Source organism: Saccoglossus kowalevskii, chromosome 21 (assembly GCF_978046115.1).
Source record: "Saccoglossus kowalevskii chromosome 21, keSacKowa6.1, whole genome shotgun sequence".
Classification (NCBI taxonomy): domain Eukaryota; kingdom Metazoa; phylum Hemichordata; class Enteropneusta; family Harrimaniidae; genus Saccoglossus; species Saccoglossus kowalevskii.
In genome coordinates this window covers 3,881,353-3,901,000 of record NC_140661.1, presented here as the reverse complement: position 1 = coordinate 3,901,000, position 19,648 = coordinate 3,881,353, and the positions used below count along the sequence as shown (strand labels likewise).

The window sequence follows — 19,648 nt, the reverse complement described above, 5'->3', positions numbered from 1 at the left end:
ATCAAAAGCGACATTTCCACACCCCATATGCAAATGTTGCATATGTAGTGTATATTTCACATGGGACCCACACCAAACAAGATGGAGTGTATATTTCACATGGGACCCACACCAAACAAGATGTAGTGTACATTTCACATGGGACCCATACCAAACAAGATGTAGTGTATATTTCACATGGGACCCATACCAAACAAGATGCAGTGTATATTTCACATGGAACCCACACCAAACACAACTGTACCATAAAACACACATACGACAAGCTTTTTTTTTGAAACTTCATAGGTGTTTTAATTTATTCTAAAATGTCACATTTTTCTTCACCAATAAATTAAATAAAAGAAAATCACGAAATAATTAGTCTACGAAAGAAATGTACAACTTACAAGTTGTCAATTAAAATGTAAACAATAGTGTTCTTAGAGTAATGTAGCTAATATAAGACTGAGAGGGCGCCGTTTGGAAAAGCATCCTCTATTACAGTAGTAGGGAATAGAATTGATCATAATACATCGGTTGGCTTTTGATAATTGGTTATGCATATGCTTATAAAAATATTAAAACCTAACAAATTAAAAAATAAACGAAAACCTGGTTCAAGTTGAATTTCAACTAGATATAAATAGATGCTGACTTCAAATATTAGTGTTTATCTCGTAATGAGAGAACAAATAATGTCATTTTACACACACACACTATGCATAATAATTTTGACAACATTTTATTTTAAATTACAGTAGTTTCAAACATTACACTAAGCATCAATAAAGCTTGCTTGTCTGTTATGTTATCACCAGTTGAATATTCCAGTCTTCATGACATGCAAGAATTAAACAGAGTAAAACTGGGGATAAGGGTAGCAAAAAAAGATAAAACAAAAATAATAAAAACAAGAGAATTTTATGCAATTACCACGGAGGGGCACTGTACATTATGTCCAAGGAGCTGTGGCAACATGATTGTTAAGAAGTCTTAAATACAAGACACTGGCAATATTTTTATTTACAAAATTTTGGCACTCTTTCCCTTAAATTGTACAAATACATGGTACACAATGTTTCATGTCAATCACCATTACATTAAAAGTACATAGTACACAGTACACTGTGTTATGTCACAGTCACCATTACATGTAAAAGAACATAGTACAGTGTTATGTCAGTCACTATTACATGTAAAAGAACATAGTACACTGTTATATCAGTCACCATTACATGTAAAAGAACATAGTACACTGTTATGTCACAGTCGCCATTACATGTAAAAGTACATAGTAGTGTTGTCACAGTCGCTATTACATGTAAAAGAACATAGTACACTGTTATGTCAGTCACCATTATGTGTAAAAGAACATAGTATACTGTTATGTCAGTCCCCATTACAAGTAAAAGAACATAGTACAGTGTTATGTTAGTCACCATTATGTGTAAAAGAACATAGTATACTGTTATGTCAGTCACCATTACGTGTAAAAGAACATAGTACACTGTTATGTCAGTCACCATTACGTGTAAAAGAACATAGTATACTGTTATGTCAGTCCCCATTACAAGTAAAAGAACATAGTACAGTGTTATGTTAGTCACCATTATGTGTAAAAGAACATAGTATACTGTTATGTCAGTCACCATTACGTGTAAAAGAACATAGTACAGTGTTATGTTAGTCACCATTATGTGTAAAAGAACATAGTATACTGTTATGTCAGTCACCATTACGTGTAAAAGAACATAGTATACTGTTATGTCAGTCCCCATTACAAGTAAAAGTACATAGTAGTGTTGTCACAGTCACCATTACATGTAAAAGTACATAGTAGTGTTGTCACAGTCACCATTACATGTAAAAGAACATAGTACAGTGTTATGTCAGTCACTATTACATGTAAAAGTACATAGTACAGTGTTATTTCACAGTCGCCATTACGTGTAAAAGAACATAGTACAGTGTTATGTCACAGTCGCCATTACGTGTAAAAGAACATAGTACAGTGTTATGTCACAGTCGCCATTACAAGTACAATTACACAGTGCATCTGTTTTTTCATGTAACCGTTATCATCATACATGTATGTACAAAAACCTAGTATCTTATGTTTCATGTCAGTAAAAATTACATGCACAAAAAACATTAGAAATTTTGAGTAAATTGCTAATTGTTGTCACAATAGTTGTACTCATAATTAAATTCAAGAGTTTCAGCTAAAAATAAAAACACTATAAAATAGCCTTGGGAAATAATCTGATTAAAATAAGATCCTACTTTAAATATGCATTTAATTATTAATTTTTTAATATATTTTATATTATTGTAATTTATTGTTTATTTGCTGGCAGTTATTTTACATATTTGGTAATCTCAAAAGCTCACAAGCGGTAATAGTTAAAATTATAAAAAATTAAATTTCATAACAATAAAAAAAATAAAAAATATACTACTAATAAAATATATAAAGTTAAAAAAATACATGCCATACAAAACAGATTTCAATCAGATGGAGGGGGGTTCATAGTGATATCTTTGTCTGTTTTTAACATAATACATGTATTTGTGGTTATACATCAACATGTAGCATGACTGAAAGACTTTATCACATGGAGAGAAATGAATTCAGATATCACATTAATAAGCCATATGCAAGTTAGCATAGTGTAAGCAGGCAACATTTTTATAATGGTGGATGTAGTTACGCACACATATATCAATGAAAATACAATGAAAGAGCTTCAAATATATGGCCACAAATTTACACGAATGTGAGAGTAATTCAGCTTCATAAAAACAATCCTACACAGTGATATTTACACCGACATAAACTGTGTATGTTGAAAATACACAAGATAGATGGTAATATATACAAAACATGAATCATGAAACATATTTAATATTTCTTAACTTGAAGAGCAAGCTCAAATTCTGCCTAAACTTGTGGATGACCTGAACCCTAAAAAAAAATGTTGGCCAGCAACTAATATAAAAAATATTTTATTCAATTGGAGTTATTTTATTTGCAGTAATTCATTTGGCAAAATTGAAGTCAATTCAAGTCTATTAAACTGATACATTGCAGAATTTTCATAAAAACAAAAGATCAGAAATATGTGACACCAGAGGGCAATACCCTCAGAAATATGGAGGTCTGGCTTGAATTATATTTTAATGTTTTGACAAATATCACATTTTAATACAATTTTTTGTATCAAGCATCTATCAATAACAATCATTAATAGGGTTTGGAGATGACAACTTCAATCTCTGTAAAATCTCCAGGAATTTTCATAATTTGAGAGCACATCTACATCTACAAAATATCACGAGCAGTCTTAAGAAGTGCCATGCATCAATGTAAACATATTTAATCTTGTGTGTAAAAAATTTACTGCAATAAATTACATATACTGTACTAGGCATATAGTGATTGGTTACCAGTATATCACTAAGGACATTTTGAAAACTGAAAGATGAACTTTGAAATGGGTATTGATACAATGTTTGAATTTTAGATTTAGAAAATTGCACGTTGTTGTAATATAAGAAATTTTACAAATAAAGAACAAATAAGTTTTAAACATACATGCAAACTGTTTTTTTAAACAAAAGAATTGATGACCTAAGTGAGGATTTGTTTTAGATATATAATAGATATATAAATGGGTCAGTCCATTATAGACACCACATGTATTTAGTTCTATTGCTGTTAATGGGTTAATTTAACACAACAGCCACAGGACAAAACCACATGTGTTAATAGTTACAGGTTATTAATGCTTTCAATGACATTTTCATACCAATGAATGATGTAATAGAGAAAATTAACACATGGATCATGTGACCAACCTTCTATATGCAAGTCTTAAAGGACGGTTTCTTTACAGATTGTTAAGGTTTTTACAAAATCCTCAGCCTGATCAGTTATTTCATCATCAGTGTGGTCTGAGAGGGCAGTGAGTTCTGAGCAACTATTCCAATATCGACTACCAAGACTAGTACTGCTCTTATACAGACTATCTTTGCTGTCGTAGTTTTCACACGGGATGCCGTCTAGTTTTGTCACCTGTGACACTGGCCGTGTGTAATGACCAATCACATTAGCACTATGGATGGCTTCCGCTAAATGCTTCTCATCTGACTTAATCATGCATTGTATATTTTCCAGTACGTTCTTCACAGCCGGTGACATAGTACCGTTAGACTGATCAATAAATTTGGCGACGAGTATCTTAGCATCTTTGAATGACTTAAAATCTGCAAGTGATTTGGGACGCTGCTTTGGTTTAGTTTTCTTTTTTGATGCTTTGCAAGCACATCTTTCTGGTAGCTTGGGTGGTTTGCAAAGTGGAGCGTAACGTCTGTGAATTTGTCCTGGAAGCACCAACATCCTCTCAGGTGGATTTGGTGATGATGGAGAAACTTTGTTTAAAACATTCGGAGCAGGAAGGTTATGTACAGGTTTTATTTCCAAAGAGCTGGGTCTTTGGGGTTTCCCACTTTCAATATCAGAATCTGTGTGTTTTTCTTGGTGCAACTCAAGAGCTTCATTACTATGGACTGTGCTTGATAATGAGTGCAAAGAATTTCCACTTTTACTTGAGTTAGAGGTGACTGAAAGCCGGGTTGGACTTGAGACATCAACAGACTTGAAACTGACAGAATCTGTAGAATTATGAGATTTAGGGATTCCAAAAGATGCTACAGATCCCTTCTGTTTTTTATCACAACTTTTTTTACATAGTGAATTGTGAGAACACTCACTGTTGCCCGAAGATGACGACAAACGTGATTCCGAGATTCTACGTTCTCTGCGACGGCGTGCATGCATTTCTCTTTGCCGCTGCTTTTTTGTCCTTGGATAACTTTTGCTTTGTGTTTCATGTATATAGTCCTCATAAGAATCACTGTCAGATGAAAGTGGGGCTGATATACTATGAAAGCTACGACTGGATGACGGACGTCCACTAGATTTGACATTGTATGTTTTCACTGAAAGCGGTACATGAATATTACAAGGAGAGACATGTGTACTATGTATTTCAACAGTCGTCTGGCATACTGACTCCCTTTCTGAATCGTTTGATGCACTATAATTTGAAGTCACATAATTATCAATAACTGTTTCCCCTATACTACATGTGATATTTCCCACTTCTGAGATGGTTTGATTCGACAGCGTTGAGCTCGTTACTGAATCTCTCACTTTAGCAATAGACAAACATTTTTCACTGTCTCCAGCTGAGCTATGTCGTAATTGCAAATTATTATTTTCCATATCTGAATTATTGTTCAGTCTATACATTGGATTGGCTGCTTCTACTGTCACAGTGGTAGTTATCCTCTGTAATGGGCACACCTCCATTCCACATTTTTTTGAATAAAGAGTCTTTTTCGGCAGACACTCGGTGAAGGTTTGTTTTCTAGCATTGGTTCCGGTTGTGTACAATTGTGGCATGAGTCCTGAGCGAATACTCTCATGAGTAAAACTGTCCATATCAGCAGGGTTAACATAGATCCTACAGTAATTTTCACCAGGTGTTATTGGCGACTGACAACTTTCTAATCCACTTGTTTCATCTGCTTCAATCTGCAAAGAGAAACATAGACAAAAACATTTAACAAGCAGCCTGTCGGCTGAGATAGCTCCGCTGTTAGCAATGCACATGGCAATTAAAGAACAGAAGATATCATTAGAAAATGAACAAATTTGAGAGAGGTCCACATGTAGTACCTATATGTATAATATATCAAAGCAATTGGACTTGCGGTTTTCAACAAGAAGTCGAAAATATCACTTTTTACCAAAAATTACAAAAATATTCATCAAAATTAGAGAATTAAAGATATCATCATGAAATGAACAAATCTGAGAGAGGTCCACATGTAGTACCTATATATGTAATATCAAAGCAATTGGACTTGCGGTTTTCAACAAGAAGTTGAAAATATCACTTTTTACCAAAAATTACAAAAATATTCACCGAAATTAGAGAATTAAAGATATCATTACAAAATGAACAAATCTGAGAGAGGTCCGCATGTAGTACCTATATATGTAATATCAAAGCAATTGGACTTGCGGTTTTCAACAAGAAGTCGAAAATATCACTTTTTACCAAAAATTACAAAAATATTCACCAAAATTAGAGAATTAAAGATATCATTACAAAATGAACAAATCTGAGAGAGGTCCACATGTAGTACCTATATATGTAATATCAAAGCAATTGGACTTGCGGTTTTCAACAAGAGGTCGAAAATATCACTTTTTACCAAAAATTACAAAAATATTCACCAAAATTAGAGAATTGAAGATATCATTACAAAATGAACAAATCTGAGAGAGGTCGACATGTAGTACCTATATATGTAAATATCAAAGCAATTGGACTTGCGGTTTTCAACAAGAAGTCGAAAATATCACTTTTTACCAAAAATGACAAAAATATTCACCAAAATTAGAGAATTAAAGATATCATTACAAAATGAACAAATCTGAGAGAGGTCCAAATGTAGTACCTATATATGTAATATCAAAGCAATTGCACTTGCGGTTTTCAACAAGAAGTCGAAAATATCACTTTTTACTAAAAATGACAAAAATATTCACCAAAATTAGAGAATTGAAGATATCATCATGAAATGAACAAATCTGAGAGAGGTCTACCCAAGGTACATATACACCAAGTATCAAAGCATTCAGGCTTGTAGTTTTCAAGAAGAAGTCGAAAAAGTAAAACATTGACACGGACGACGGACGACGACGACGGACGACGACGACGGACAATCACTCATATGATAAGCTCCGCTCGACAAAGTCGACAGCGGAGCTAAAAATCCACAAAACATTTCTTAATAACTTTGTCAGTAATTCTTTGTGTTCAGTTCAATTCAATTTACAAATTGAGCAAAACAACAGCAAGTCAATGAACTCATTCCAATGGAAAACACATCTGCATATTGTACAGATGTCATTTTGAAAACAAAGACAAAATTGCAGTTTGTAAAGCTGAACAAAAAAGTGTTTTACATAGTATATTGGGTTATTTCAAAATATATAGAGATAATGTACATGTATATAATAATTAAAAATAAATAAAATAAATACATGTAAATGTTGTTAACTTACTGTGGCCTGACAGTGTATAGCACATACATGTATGAGCAATACTACATTGATTAGACTGAGACAGTGATTTTTGTCTGGGAGGAAACAATATTCAAATATCAAAGGCCAGATCAGAAGATGTTATTGGGAATATTATTAACAGTACAGGTGTGTAACTATGGAAGCGTCAAAGACCCAGAATAAAATTGATAAAATAGATTCTGTGAACACTCAAAAAATCTCATCAAAAGTGAACAAATGTTATTGTGTGTTGAGAGTGAATCAATACCAGTGGCATTACTGAAAACTGATTGGCTTCGGAGCTGACAACATGATCCCAGAATGGTTTTTAAATTGGTTATTGACCTACAACCTATGTCTACAGAAAAAGAAATGCACCATGCTGTCATTGATGTCTGCCAGACACAAATACAAATCACAGCTCAGTTTTACCTAAGATATTAGTCTAACAGGCTAAAATGTTCAAAACTCAATCACAAACAATACACAGAATATTTCAGTGATTTGCAGGAAACTTGTGAGCATGACTAGAATGAGGTGTGATCCAGACCTGCAATGAGAAATGTTACATGTATGTATAACACTCAACTCCATGCTACCTGCAGCTGCTGTAAAGACAAAGTCATAAAGTACAATGATAGTTGATAATTTTGCTTTTTCAAATGTAACAGCTGAGTAAGGGTGGGTAGTGCATCCTAACTTGAACTATAGAACCATGGAGCTCAAATAACACTGACTTTGTTGTTTTATGGATTAAAACCATTTAATTTCACTATTTTGATATTTTAAACACTAGGTTTTAAGTTCACAAATTTGCCAGCGAATCAATGAGTTCTACTGTTATTTTACATGTTCACATAGATTTAAATTAGCGGATTTTATTTATCAGCAAAAATAGATGAATTAAAAACTAGTGAATAATGAATACATTTACACAGTATGAGCAATTGCATAATTTTATAAATACAGGAAAAATGTCAGTGTATGATGTCAGCATGCACATTACTGTACCACAAATGTAAATACAATCTGATTTAAATTTGTATTTAATATAATTTTGTTTTATTTCATTATTTATTTGTAGATTGTTTCTTTTTTATTTAAAGTTTTGGTAATCTCAAAAGCCCAGAACAAAATAATGAAAAATAAATAATTAAGTACTGATAAAATAATAAAATAAAAAAAAAGGCAAACTAGAACTGATAAAAGGGAAAAGTACAAATACAACGATCATCACTAATTTCAATATTATTGACATTTAGTATCTTTACTGTCATGTCAGCTGATTTCAGTGACCAAATACCATATTTGTTCTATTAGTAGCACATGTGGCTATGTAAACTATAGATGTTTCTAGGGTCAAAATAAGTAATATTATAATCAGTAAGAAAAATTAAATTTTCGATTCACATGAATTCTATTGGAGATGTACTTTTAATGGAGCAAATATAATTGATGGTTTATTTATTGTAATGCAAAAATGTATTTCGTATGTATAAAACAGACAGTGTAATTTTGGGTTCAAATAAGAGTAAAATACCAGATCTATCTTTTGACAGTAATATTTCAGGTCGTCACATTATGCATGACACTGTCATTGGTAACAAGATAGAGAATTTTGGAATTAGTATACATTTGATGTTGCCATGGTAACAAATTTCACTTATTAGAATGACCCTGATTAAATAGTGAGAATTAAAGCATATAATACACTCATGGATATAATACAGTAGCAGTATATTTGAAAACTTTATCTACTTAGCCTTGTCAATATTCACTAATTGACAACTACTTATTAGGTTATGTCAGAATATGATTTTATTTTCTATACACCCAAAAAATAACATCCAGTAAAGAGCCAGATTTGAACAATATTAGGATTTGAATCAATAGCGTAAATTTCATCCTCACGGTGATGACATGTAAGTGATCTTAATCTAACAGTTAATACGCTATCTGGATTAGCATATGTCATCTTAATCTAATAGTTAATACGCTATCTGGATTAGCATATGTCATCTTAATCTAACAGTTAATACGCTATCTGGATTAGCATATGTCATCTTAATCTAATAGTTAATGCGCTATCTGGATTAGCATATGTCATCTTAATCTAACAGTTAATACGCTATCTGGATTAGCATATGTCATCTTAATCTAACAGTTAATACGCTATCTGGATTAGCATATGTCATCTTAATCTAACAGTTAATACGCTATCTGGATTAGAACTTCACTATGATTCAAGTAAAAGCCAAAGTGCTTGTCAACATTTTTTCTGAAGTATCTCTTATGAATATTTGGCAAAGTCCCAGGGTTTGACAAGTTGGTCTTCAAAGTACAGGTTAATTTGCAATATTCCTACCCCACAAGTCACTAATGCATATACATCAGTGAGTCTATATGTAACATGTCTGTACCTATCAAATATCAATTCTAATTTGGTGTCAGGATATCAGATTAAGTTTAACATTGTCTCTATAGTTGATATAATGTCATAACACAGCATGGCACATTGTTATCACACTGATTTTCTCATCTTGTGTAATAATGTTGTCAACCATTTGAATAAAGAGTTACATCAAAAGTTCAGCATGCATTAAAAAGTTCAACCTCTCCCATATTCACCCCTATTCATACTTAATTTGTTAATATTGATACTGTTTGCAAGTCAGATCGCTGTGCAACAATTTCAATTTGTGAACTTTGTAATATAATATTCAATAATCATGATAAAGAAAATCAATAACATACCCTTTAATTCTTTGACAACCAGAAATTTTTTTTCGCCAACAATTCGTATAAATTTTCACACACTTTACAAAATTTCCCTCAAATTTCAATATAATTTTGAATCATACAGACAGTACCTAAAATTGCCTTTTACTTTTTGATAAAAAGTTAGTCAATTTTCATCAAAATTTATGTCAGGAGCAGACTGTACAGAAATATTTTTGAATGGTGTCAAAAGTTGATAATGACATTCAAAGGTTAATACAGTTACATGTATCTAACAGTTTCTTAGTCCCACACCAAAAAAGGATATGCCTGAAAAATTAAAATGCTGCATTTGGTTTGACACATGTCCCATTCGATGTAAAAATACACACTTGAACACACACAGAAAAGGATTGTGCTACAATATACTGTAATTTGCAGATATTTTTAACACAAATATTTATGTTTTTTTAAGTAGAGCTAAAATGTGTAGGGTGTTTTGTAGCACATCTGCTCTTACTGCCTAGCCATTAATGGAAAATATTCTGTGTTTAACATGATGTCAAAAAAAACAGTAAAATATTACAGCATGCAGTTCTCTTTTTATTAATATTCTTCACCATCTATCAATCTAAAAACCAATTATTTTCTGAAAATAACAATTTAACATTTGCAATACAGTACATATCAATGATATAAAAATGCACACACAGTAATGTATCCCAAATATGTGATACGAATCATGTGGAAGATAATGTGAACAGTTTATATCATGATGTACAATCTCCCAAAGGTAAGAGTTAAGGGTTGATTATGCCTAATTTCACAGAATTAGGGGTGTATTATGCCCATTCTCATAGAGTTAGGAGTTTATAATGCCTAATTTCACAGAATTAGAGGTGTATTATGCCTAATCTCATAGAGTTAGGGTTGACCAGGCAACACCCACATGTATGACACGGTAAATTACAAAATGAATGTTATAAGAAATGTCAATGATTTCAGGACAGAAACAACATTTCAGGAAAGTCACAAACCTTTCATAATAATCAGGACAGAGCAAAGAGAAAAAGTCTTCCTATGTTAAAGTTTGGTTCCTGGGGTTCATCTTGACGTTTGTTAGACACTGGGTGTTCATGATATGTGACAAGATTACCCATAAGTACATGTAGTATACGTACTAAAATAGATTTCATTTCAGAGATACCAAACACAGTCATTTTGTCATGACTCTGAGATCACAACAATTTCAGTAAAAGTGATATCAAGCAGCTAAACAATGATAAAAGATTGTCAGATTGAATGAAGCTAATGTTAACAGCTGCCCTATAGACATACATAATTACAATTGAATGCCGCCCCCCCAAAATGTTTTGATGATATTTCAGAAAAGAAGTAAAAGCACCACAACTGCCAGTGCAATGGGAGGGGAGGGGCAGGGCAGGTTTAGGTTGTGATGAGGCTGAGAATTTTTCAATTATTTCAGCAAAAATGCAAATAGTTGTTGAAATCTAGAATAAGGCTGTGAAACAGTAGCAACCTTAATGTCCAGAATAATTTATTGGTATACTGGTATCAATATTATCAAAGTTTTATATCTGAGCATAAAAAATTACTTATTGTCTATTATTAGTCATTTAGTGCATTTCACAACAAGGTTCCGTATTATTTCTTATTTGCATACAAGTATAGTTGTACACAAGTATAGTTGGTGACATCACTAAAGCACAAATCTACTTAAGTCCAGACATGGATGGCCACGTGTTATGATTTTGGAGAAGGATTCTTGTGACTAAAAATCTACAATAACTTTTAATCAAATTTAATAATCAAATTTTGGATGACATCTTAATGATGTAATATTTTCCCATAAACTAGTGATATAAGTTATGACAAATATATTATGTATTAGTAGTTAATCAGCATATTATGTTGAATATCTGTAACTACGTCTCTCTGAAGAAACTCATTTCTCACACACTAATTAAAAAAACTGGATTAGATGTTTAAATAGACTTGAAATATTTTAGAGAATGAAAGTGATTTTAGTAGTCACTAATTCAATGTAATGCTACAAAAAATACCAATTATACATAGAGTTGCATTGTGGGTATATTGTTTATTTTCCCATGATGCATTAGTATTATGATCATATGTGAATGTGATGGTCAAACATATTTTGTTTCCTAAATGACGAAACAGGATTTGAAAAATCTCCTGTTAATTCTGTTGATAACATTTGATTTTCAATACAGTGGAAATATCCAGTAATAGAATGAAATAACTGCAATCTTGCAATAGTTAATATAATACAATTATCAACTAACATTTCCAATATGCTTACTAACATTTTGATGCAACAATTTTTATATTATAAGTATTTTTCTATAATTATATTGTTTATTTTGTACCAAATCAGCATAGTTTTCCATCCACCGTAAATTAATCAAAAAATTCAAAACAAATGATGGAATTATTTGAAAAACACACCGACCCATACATCTGTGAATTGCTTTAATTTGCAAATCAAGGAAAATATTGAATTTTTGTAATTTCCTGTAAAATTAATGATTCAGTGGGATCATAGGTTAGATTGATTCAAGTTGAATATGAGTTTCACCTTCTGTTACTGTGTCCAATATCCAACTTCATTTCATACGCATACTATGCTATTTCGTTGTAAGATCGGATATTCATAAATTTTGTCAATATTAATCAACACCAAAAATATACATGTAACTGAAAGTCTTTGCACTTTAACATTTTCGTCCTCAGTTCCCTCTTCTCATTACAAATTCACAAAATAATCCTGTTTATAGTCTGCACTTTCCTTCAGATTGGAACAGAAAAAGAAAAATTGACTCAAAATTGTTTGCTTATTTTGCTCTTCAAATAAAGCAAAAAGTTTGACATGGGTCCCATGCAACAAAATATGGACACACTGTATGTCCATTCTTTAATAAATACATACATGTACACGTACTAACTGAATACATGTATAGGTACTGTCAAAACAAACACTGTTGTCAATGTGATGACTGAGATGATTCAACCAACTATAGCGAGAAATTGAATTATTTTGTTGAAAATCTCTGCATCAAATGATAACTGGTTTGTGATAACTGGGTAGTTGAACTTATCAAAATTCATGTCAGGAACCTCATTTAAAAATCTGCATGTAATAGAAGTTGGATTTAATATTCTTTGCTGTTGTCAGGGTACAACTGATAAGTGCAAATTGAATTATGGGTCATTTGTTACTTAATAATTGCAAGTGCTTGTCGTGCAAATTGACTATTTACCATTCACAATACCTTGAATAGAACACAAATGATAGAAAATCAAAGACTTTGTTTAATAAAAAAAAAAACAGCATTTCAAAGTTCATTGTACTAATCACATCACCATGGTAAACCTTGTTGTGAATGAAATTCTAAAAAGTAATTCATGAGAGGTCATAGGTCACTGAGGTCAAAATAGAGGTTGTAAATCCAGAATGCTGTTGAGATCTGATATATGTTTCTTTGAATAATTACTTATTTTTCACACCAACAAATCACTCTTTAGTCAATCTGTTCATATACAGATGTAATTAAAAAATATCATGTTTAATTATGAGCTTAAAGGAGCATTTTTTTCTAACCTAAAATTAAATTTAGTATGGTTCATGGAATGAATTTAATTTTATTCTGAAATTAATGTATTTTAACATGGAAATCAGAATCAATTTATCCTGTATAAAGTGGAAAAATTCGGGGTTTAGATTCAATATAAGTTTGGAAAGAAAACACAGGTATACTAGTGACTAAACAAATCTGAGTTTAGATTCAATATAAGTTTGGAAAGAAAACACAGGTATACTAGTGACTAAACAAAAAATACCAGTAGAAACAGTGACTGAACAAAAGCAAAATTAAGAATTTGAGAAGCAGAAAGAAACATCAAGGCAATAAGAATTGCATTATATTAATGATACATGTATACATGTATCAACAACAACAAATTTGTAGGTAATTTTCAAAACACATTAGTTTTGATTAAAAGTTACAAAACATATTAACCAAAAACAGTTGATATAGTCAGGAGTTCTGAATGTGACCACATCAAGCACCAACATATCAAACAAAAAGCAAATATTCCCAAAAACCCATCCACTCATCGAAACACATTATGTAGTACCTACATTTAAGTGGGCAAGTTTTCTCAGCATTCCATAGATAGGTATAATCCTCACAAGTTGTTGGGATTTCCCATTGATATCATCCACTGTGGCAATCGCCACTACATGCATTAAATCACCAACCATGTACAAACGCTACTACATTGTACATGATAATGCAATGGCTTTGAAAATGTAATCATATGTAAATTACAGAGATCTTATTGGAGCACTGACATATTAGGCATATATTATGCATGTTCCATAACACATTAACATACAGTCTCTGTTGTCAAATTTGTGATTAATTTTAATCTAGTCACACTGTCAATTTCCGATAAAATAAAATTGTCTCTGACAAACTGAGACTAAAAGAATACAGACAAGCATTTATCTTCCAAATCTATTCTACTTACTACTTTAATTTTGTTACAGACTAATTTCGTGAATTCTAGCCAGTCAGCGCAAATTACAAAATTTCGTTGTCAGTGAAAATTTATCCAGAGTTCCATGACCGTGTTATAAAATACATTTTAGCAGTGAAAATAAAACTGTTTACAGAACATACAGAATGGGAAGAGTGGAAGGGTGGAAAACAGTCAATGGTTGATGATGATTGATGCTTGTGTGTAAAAGTTATGTTTATGTTGCTGTATTTCTCTTTCTTGGTAATTCACTTCAAAGAATGACATTCCAGTAGATATGAGTAAATTTTAAAACATGCAACTACTTTTAGAAATAAGAAAAATTCTAATTCAAGAAAAACACTTGGCTTGTAGGGCCACCTGTGTGACACCTAACATCATTACATGTACTAATACATTTAAAAACAGGTTTACAGGTAGCAGGAGAGTAAATATAGGAAGGGTTGAACAAAACAAAGAGGACATGCCTACTCAGTATATTTTATGTATGTACTAAGTGAGACAACTGTCTAGATCTTATCCTGGGCGCAGGTGTAACAATATTATTTATTATTCAGCAATACATTCCATCACACATAGTAATGATGGTGGGAGTATGGGGAATCACTTCAACAAATGAATGTCTCTAGTCCCCAAAGAGACAGGAAGTCACCATTCAACTCAAACAGAACCAGAATAAACAAACCACGTCAAATAAAAAAACAAATGATGCTTCCGAGAATCATGACCAGCAAATATACAAATTCTATCATATTTTATTGAATTCTTCAACAAATTTGTCATCATGTTGATAGCGGAACTATATAACTAAGAACACAGATACTCATCAATTGCACGCTACAGTTGATTTGCACTCAGAATGGCTAAAAGAAAACTGCCATTATAGATGTCCCTCTACAGGGACTTCTAGATTATAATAATGCAGTGAAAATAATTAAAATGAGAAATGTGAAATTAGCATATCTTATAAATAAATCAATATTTTCAATGTGTGGACAATACAGCTATCACTATTATCATGAATTATGCAATATTTATGTAATAGACAGATAAATGTGTATTTATTTAATATATTCAAATTCAAAACAATATCATTGCCAGCGGACTTACGCATAATAGATTTTAATGACTTTTAATTATAGAACTGTTGGCTATGGCGACAAAACAAATTATTTTGATTACTTTGTTTGTTGTGGATCTGGTCCTTATGTAAATTTCAACATTAGGACTTTGTCAAAAAATACGTAAATGTTGGATAGAATAAAGACTTATATGGCAGTTAAATCAATTTAAAGCGAGGGAGCCGTCACCTTCGCATGCAACAGTCTGCTATAGCATGTCGTTGTTTACAAGCAAGCATCTACCCATTATCCTTTGCGTTTTTAGCATGCATTGTTATCGTCACTTGGGACTTGATTCTCATACATGATCGATGATGACAACCCCCTCCCTCGCATTAAATTTGCATAATTTCTGCTGAACAATGCATTACGGGGAAAAAAATCACATTTAATATATGGTAAAATAACACTGGAAAGAAACTCAATAAATCAAAAGGTAATTTGGAAAAGTCATATTAACATTATATTTAGGACAATTTGAATAACAATGCAAGACTTGCTCAGTGCATAGCAAAGTGCACAATTACAAAATATGCATATGAGAAAGCTGTCAAGAAATTTTTCATTCAGATTTTCAAATTTGTTTTGTGAACTAATTTTTAAAAATATCATGAAATACTAAAAAAATGCACCTTTTCACCACCAGACTCTTTTGTCCAAATTTCCTGCACTTTTATTTTTCTTATATTCTTCGATATTTTTGAAAAAGAACCCTAAGTACAGCCAACAGACAAAATTTGAGTAAATTTTCAATTTTTACTAAAAAACAAGCAGCCTCTCGGCTGAGATTGCTCCGCTGTTAGCAATGTACATTTCAATTAAAGAACAGAAGATATCATTAGAAAATGAACAATATGTATAGTATCAAAACAATCAGACTTGTGGTTTTCAACAAGAAGTGGAAAATATCACCTTTTACCAAAATTACAAAAATATTCATCAAAATTAGAGAATTGAAGATATCATCATGAAATGAACAAATCTGAGTTAGAACCACATGTAGTACCTATATATGTAATATCAAAGCAATTGGATTTGCGGTTTTCAACAAGAAGTCGAAAATATCACTTTTTACCAAAAATGACAAAAATATTCACCAAAATTAGAGAATTAAAGATATCATTACAAAATGAACAAATCTGAGAGAGGTCCACATGTAGTACCTATATATGTAATATCAAAGCAATTGCACTTGCGGTTTTAAACAAGAAGTCGAAAATATCACTTTTTACCAAAAATAACAAAAATATTCACCAAAATTAGAGAATTGAAGATATCATCATGAAATGAACAAATTTGAGTTAGAACCACATGTAGTACCTATATATGATAATATCAAAGCAATTGGACTTGCGGTTTTCAACAAGAAGTCAAAAATATCACTTTTTACCAAAAATTACAACAAGCAGCCTATCGGCTGAGATACTGTAAAGGGGGTAAATTATTCACTGGGTTTTAATTTAGCTTATTTCGCTGACTGGAAAATGCGCTAAATTAAAACCCAGTGAATATGTAAAATTTAGCATAGAACACATTATCTAAATGACGAAACCGTGAATTTAAAACCCACTGAATATGTCTGAAATGGTAAATCAGTGAAATTTAAACCCAGTGAAAATTAGTCATTTTACAGTAGCTCCGCTGTTAGCAATGCACATTTCAATTAAAGAACTGAAGACATCATTAGAAAATGAACAATATGTATAGTATCAAAGCAATCGGACTTACAGTTTTTAACAAGAAGTCGAAAATATCACTTTCTACCAAAAATGACAAAAATATTCACCAAAATTAGAGAATTGAAGATATCATCACGAAATGAACAAATCTGAGAAAGGTCTACATGTAGTATCTATATATGTAATATCAAAGCAATTGAACTTTTGGTTTTTAAGAAGAAGTCGAAAATATCACTTTTTACCAAAAATTACAAAAATATTCACCAAAATTAGAGAATTGAAGATATCATCACGAAATGAACAAATCTGAGAGAGGTCCACATGTAGTACCTATATGTAATATCAAAGCAATCGGACTTGCGGTTTTTAACAAGAAGTCGAAAATATCACTTTTTACCAAAAATGACAAAAATATTCACCAAAATTAGGGAATTGAAGATATCATCACGAAATGAACAAATCTGAGAGAGGTCCACATGCAGTACCTATATATGTAGTATCAAAGCAATTGGACTTGCGGTTTTTAACAAGAAGTCGAAAATATCACTTTTTACCAAAAATGACAAAAATATTCACCAAAATTAGAGAATTAAAGATATCATTACAAAATGAACAAATCTGAGAGAGGTCCACATGTAGTACCTATATATGTAATATCAAAGCAATTGCACTTGCGGTTTTAAACAAGAAGTCGAAAATATCACTTTTTACCAAAAATGACAAAAATATTCACCAAAATTAGAAAATTGAAGATATCATCACAAAATGAACAAATCTGAGAGAGGTCCACATGTAGTACCTATATATGTAATATCAAAGCAATCGGACTTGCAGTTTTTAACAAGAAGTCGAAAATATCACTTTTTATCAAAAATGACAAAAATATTCACCAAAATTAGGGAATTGAAGATATCATCACGAAATGAACAAATCTGAGAGAGGTCCACATGCAGTACCTATATATGTAGTATCAAAGCAATTGGACTTGCGGTTTTTAACAAGAAGTCGAAAATATCACTTTTTAACAAAAATGACAAAAATATTCACCAAAATTAGAGAATTAAAGATATCATTACAAAATGAACAAATCAGAGAGAGGTCCACATGCAGTACCTATATATGTGATATCAAAGCAATTGCACTTGCGGTTTTTAACAAGAAGTCGAAAATATCACTTTTTACCAAAAATGACAAAAATATTCACCAAAATTAGAGAATTAAAGATATCATTACAAAATGAACAAATCTGAGAGAGGTCCACATGTAGTACCTATATATGTAATATCAAAGCAATTGCACTTGCGATTTTAAACAAGAAGTCGAAAATATCACTTTTTACCAAAAATGACAAAAATATTCACCAAAATTAGAAAATTGAAGATATCATCACAAAATGAACAAATCTGAGAGAGGTCCACATGTAGTACCTATATATGTAATATCAAAGCAATCGGACTTGCAGTTTTTAACAAGAAGTCGAAAATATCACTTTTTATCAAAAATGACAAAAATATTCACCAAAATTAGGGAATTGAAGATATCATCACGAAATGAACAAATCTGAGAGAGGTCCACATGCAGTACCTATATATGTAGTATCAAAGCAATTGGACTTGCGGTTTTTAACAAGAAGTCGAAAATATCACTTTTTAACAAAAATGACAAAAATATTCACCAAAATTAGAGAATTAAAGATATCATTACAAAATGAACAAATCTGAGAGAGGTCCACATGTAGTACCTATATATGTGATATCAAAGCAATTGCACTTGCGGTTTTTAACAAGAAGTCGAAAATATCACTTTTTACCAAAAATGACAAAAATATTCACCAAAATTAGAGAATTGAAGATATCAGCATGAAATGAACAAACCTCGGAGAGGTCTACCCAAGGTACATATACACCAAGTATCAAAGCATTCAGGCTTGTAGTTTTCAAGAAGAAGTCGAAAAAGTAAAACATTGACACGGACGACGACGGACAATCACTCATACGATAAGCTCCGCTCAACAAAGTCGACAGCGGAGCTAAAAATTGCTATTTTTGTCCCAATCTTCTGAAGGCAAGTGCAGACTATAAACAGGACTATTTTATGAATTTCTGATGAAAAGAGGGAATTAGTGGTGTGAAGGTTACCTAATATAAAATCTTGCTAACTGTATACAAATACAGTAATCACTACATAAATAAGAAATACAGTTCATCAAAACAACTTCTGCATGCAGTCAGTTTCTACACAAATTTCCCCCCCAAAAACACGTCTTCCTTTCTGTTATTAAATTTTAACACTTTCTTCCCAAATCTCATCTGTCATTTAAAGAAATATGTCAAAATAAAATCCGAATATCCATCATCCTCAAAGCCAATTAACTATTAATTTGTGAAACATTCTCACAAACCTAAGTAAATGTAAAGTGATGT

General features: G+C 31.6%; 1 protein-coding gene across 1 annotated transcript in view; it reads right to left on the bottom strand.

Moving 5' to 3' along the window:
* Nucleotides 1-267: 267 nt before the first annotated feature.
* LOC146729580 (uncharacterized) overlaps nt 268-19,648 on the bottom strand; it is a 108,801-nt gene continuing 89,420 nt past the window's right edge. The window contains exon 5 of the mRNA XM_085494838.1: nt 268-5,581. Coding sequence (XP_085350964.1) covers nt 3,857-5,581 — 1,725 coding nt within the window. The 3' untranslated portion in view covers nt 268-3,856. The remainder of the gene's footprint in view (nt 5,582-19,648) is intronic.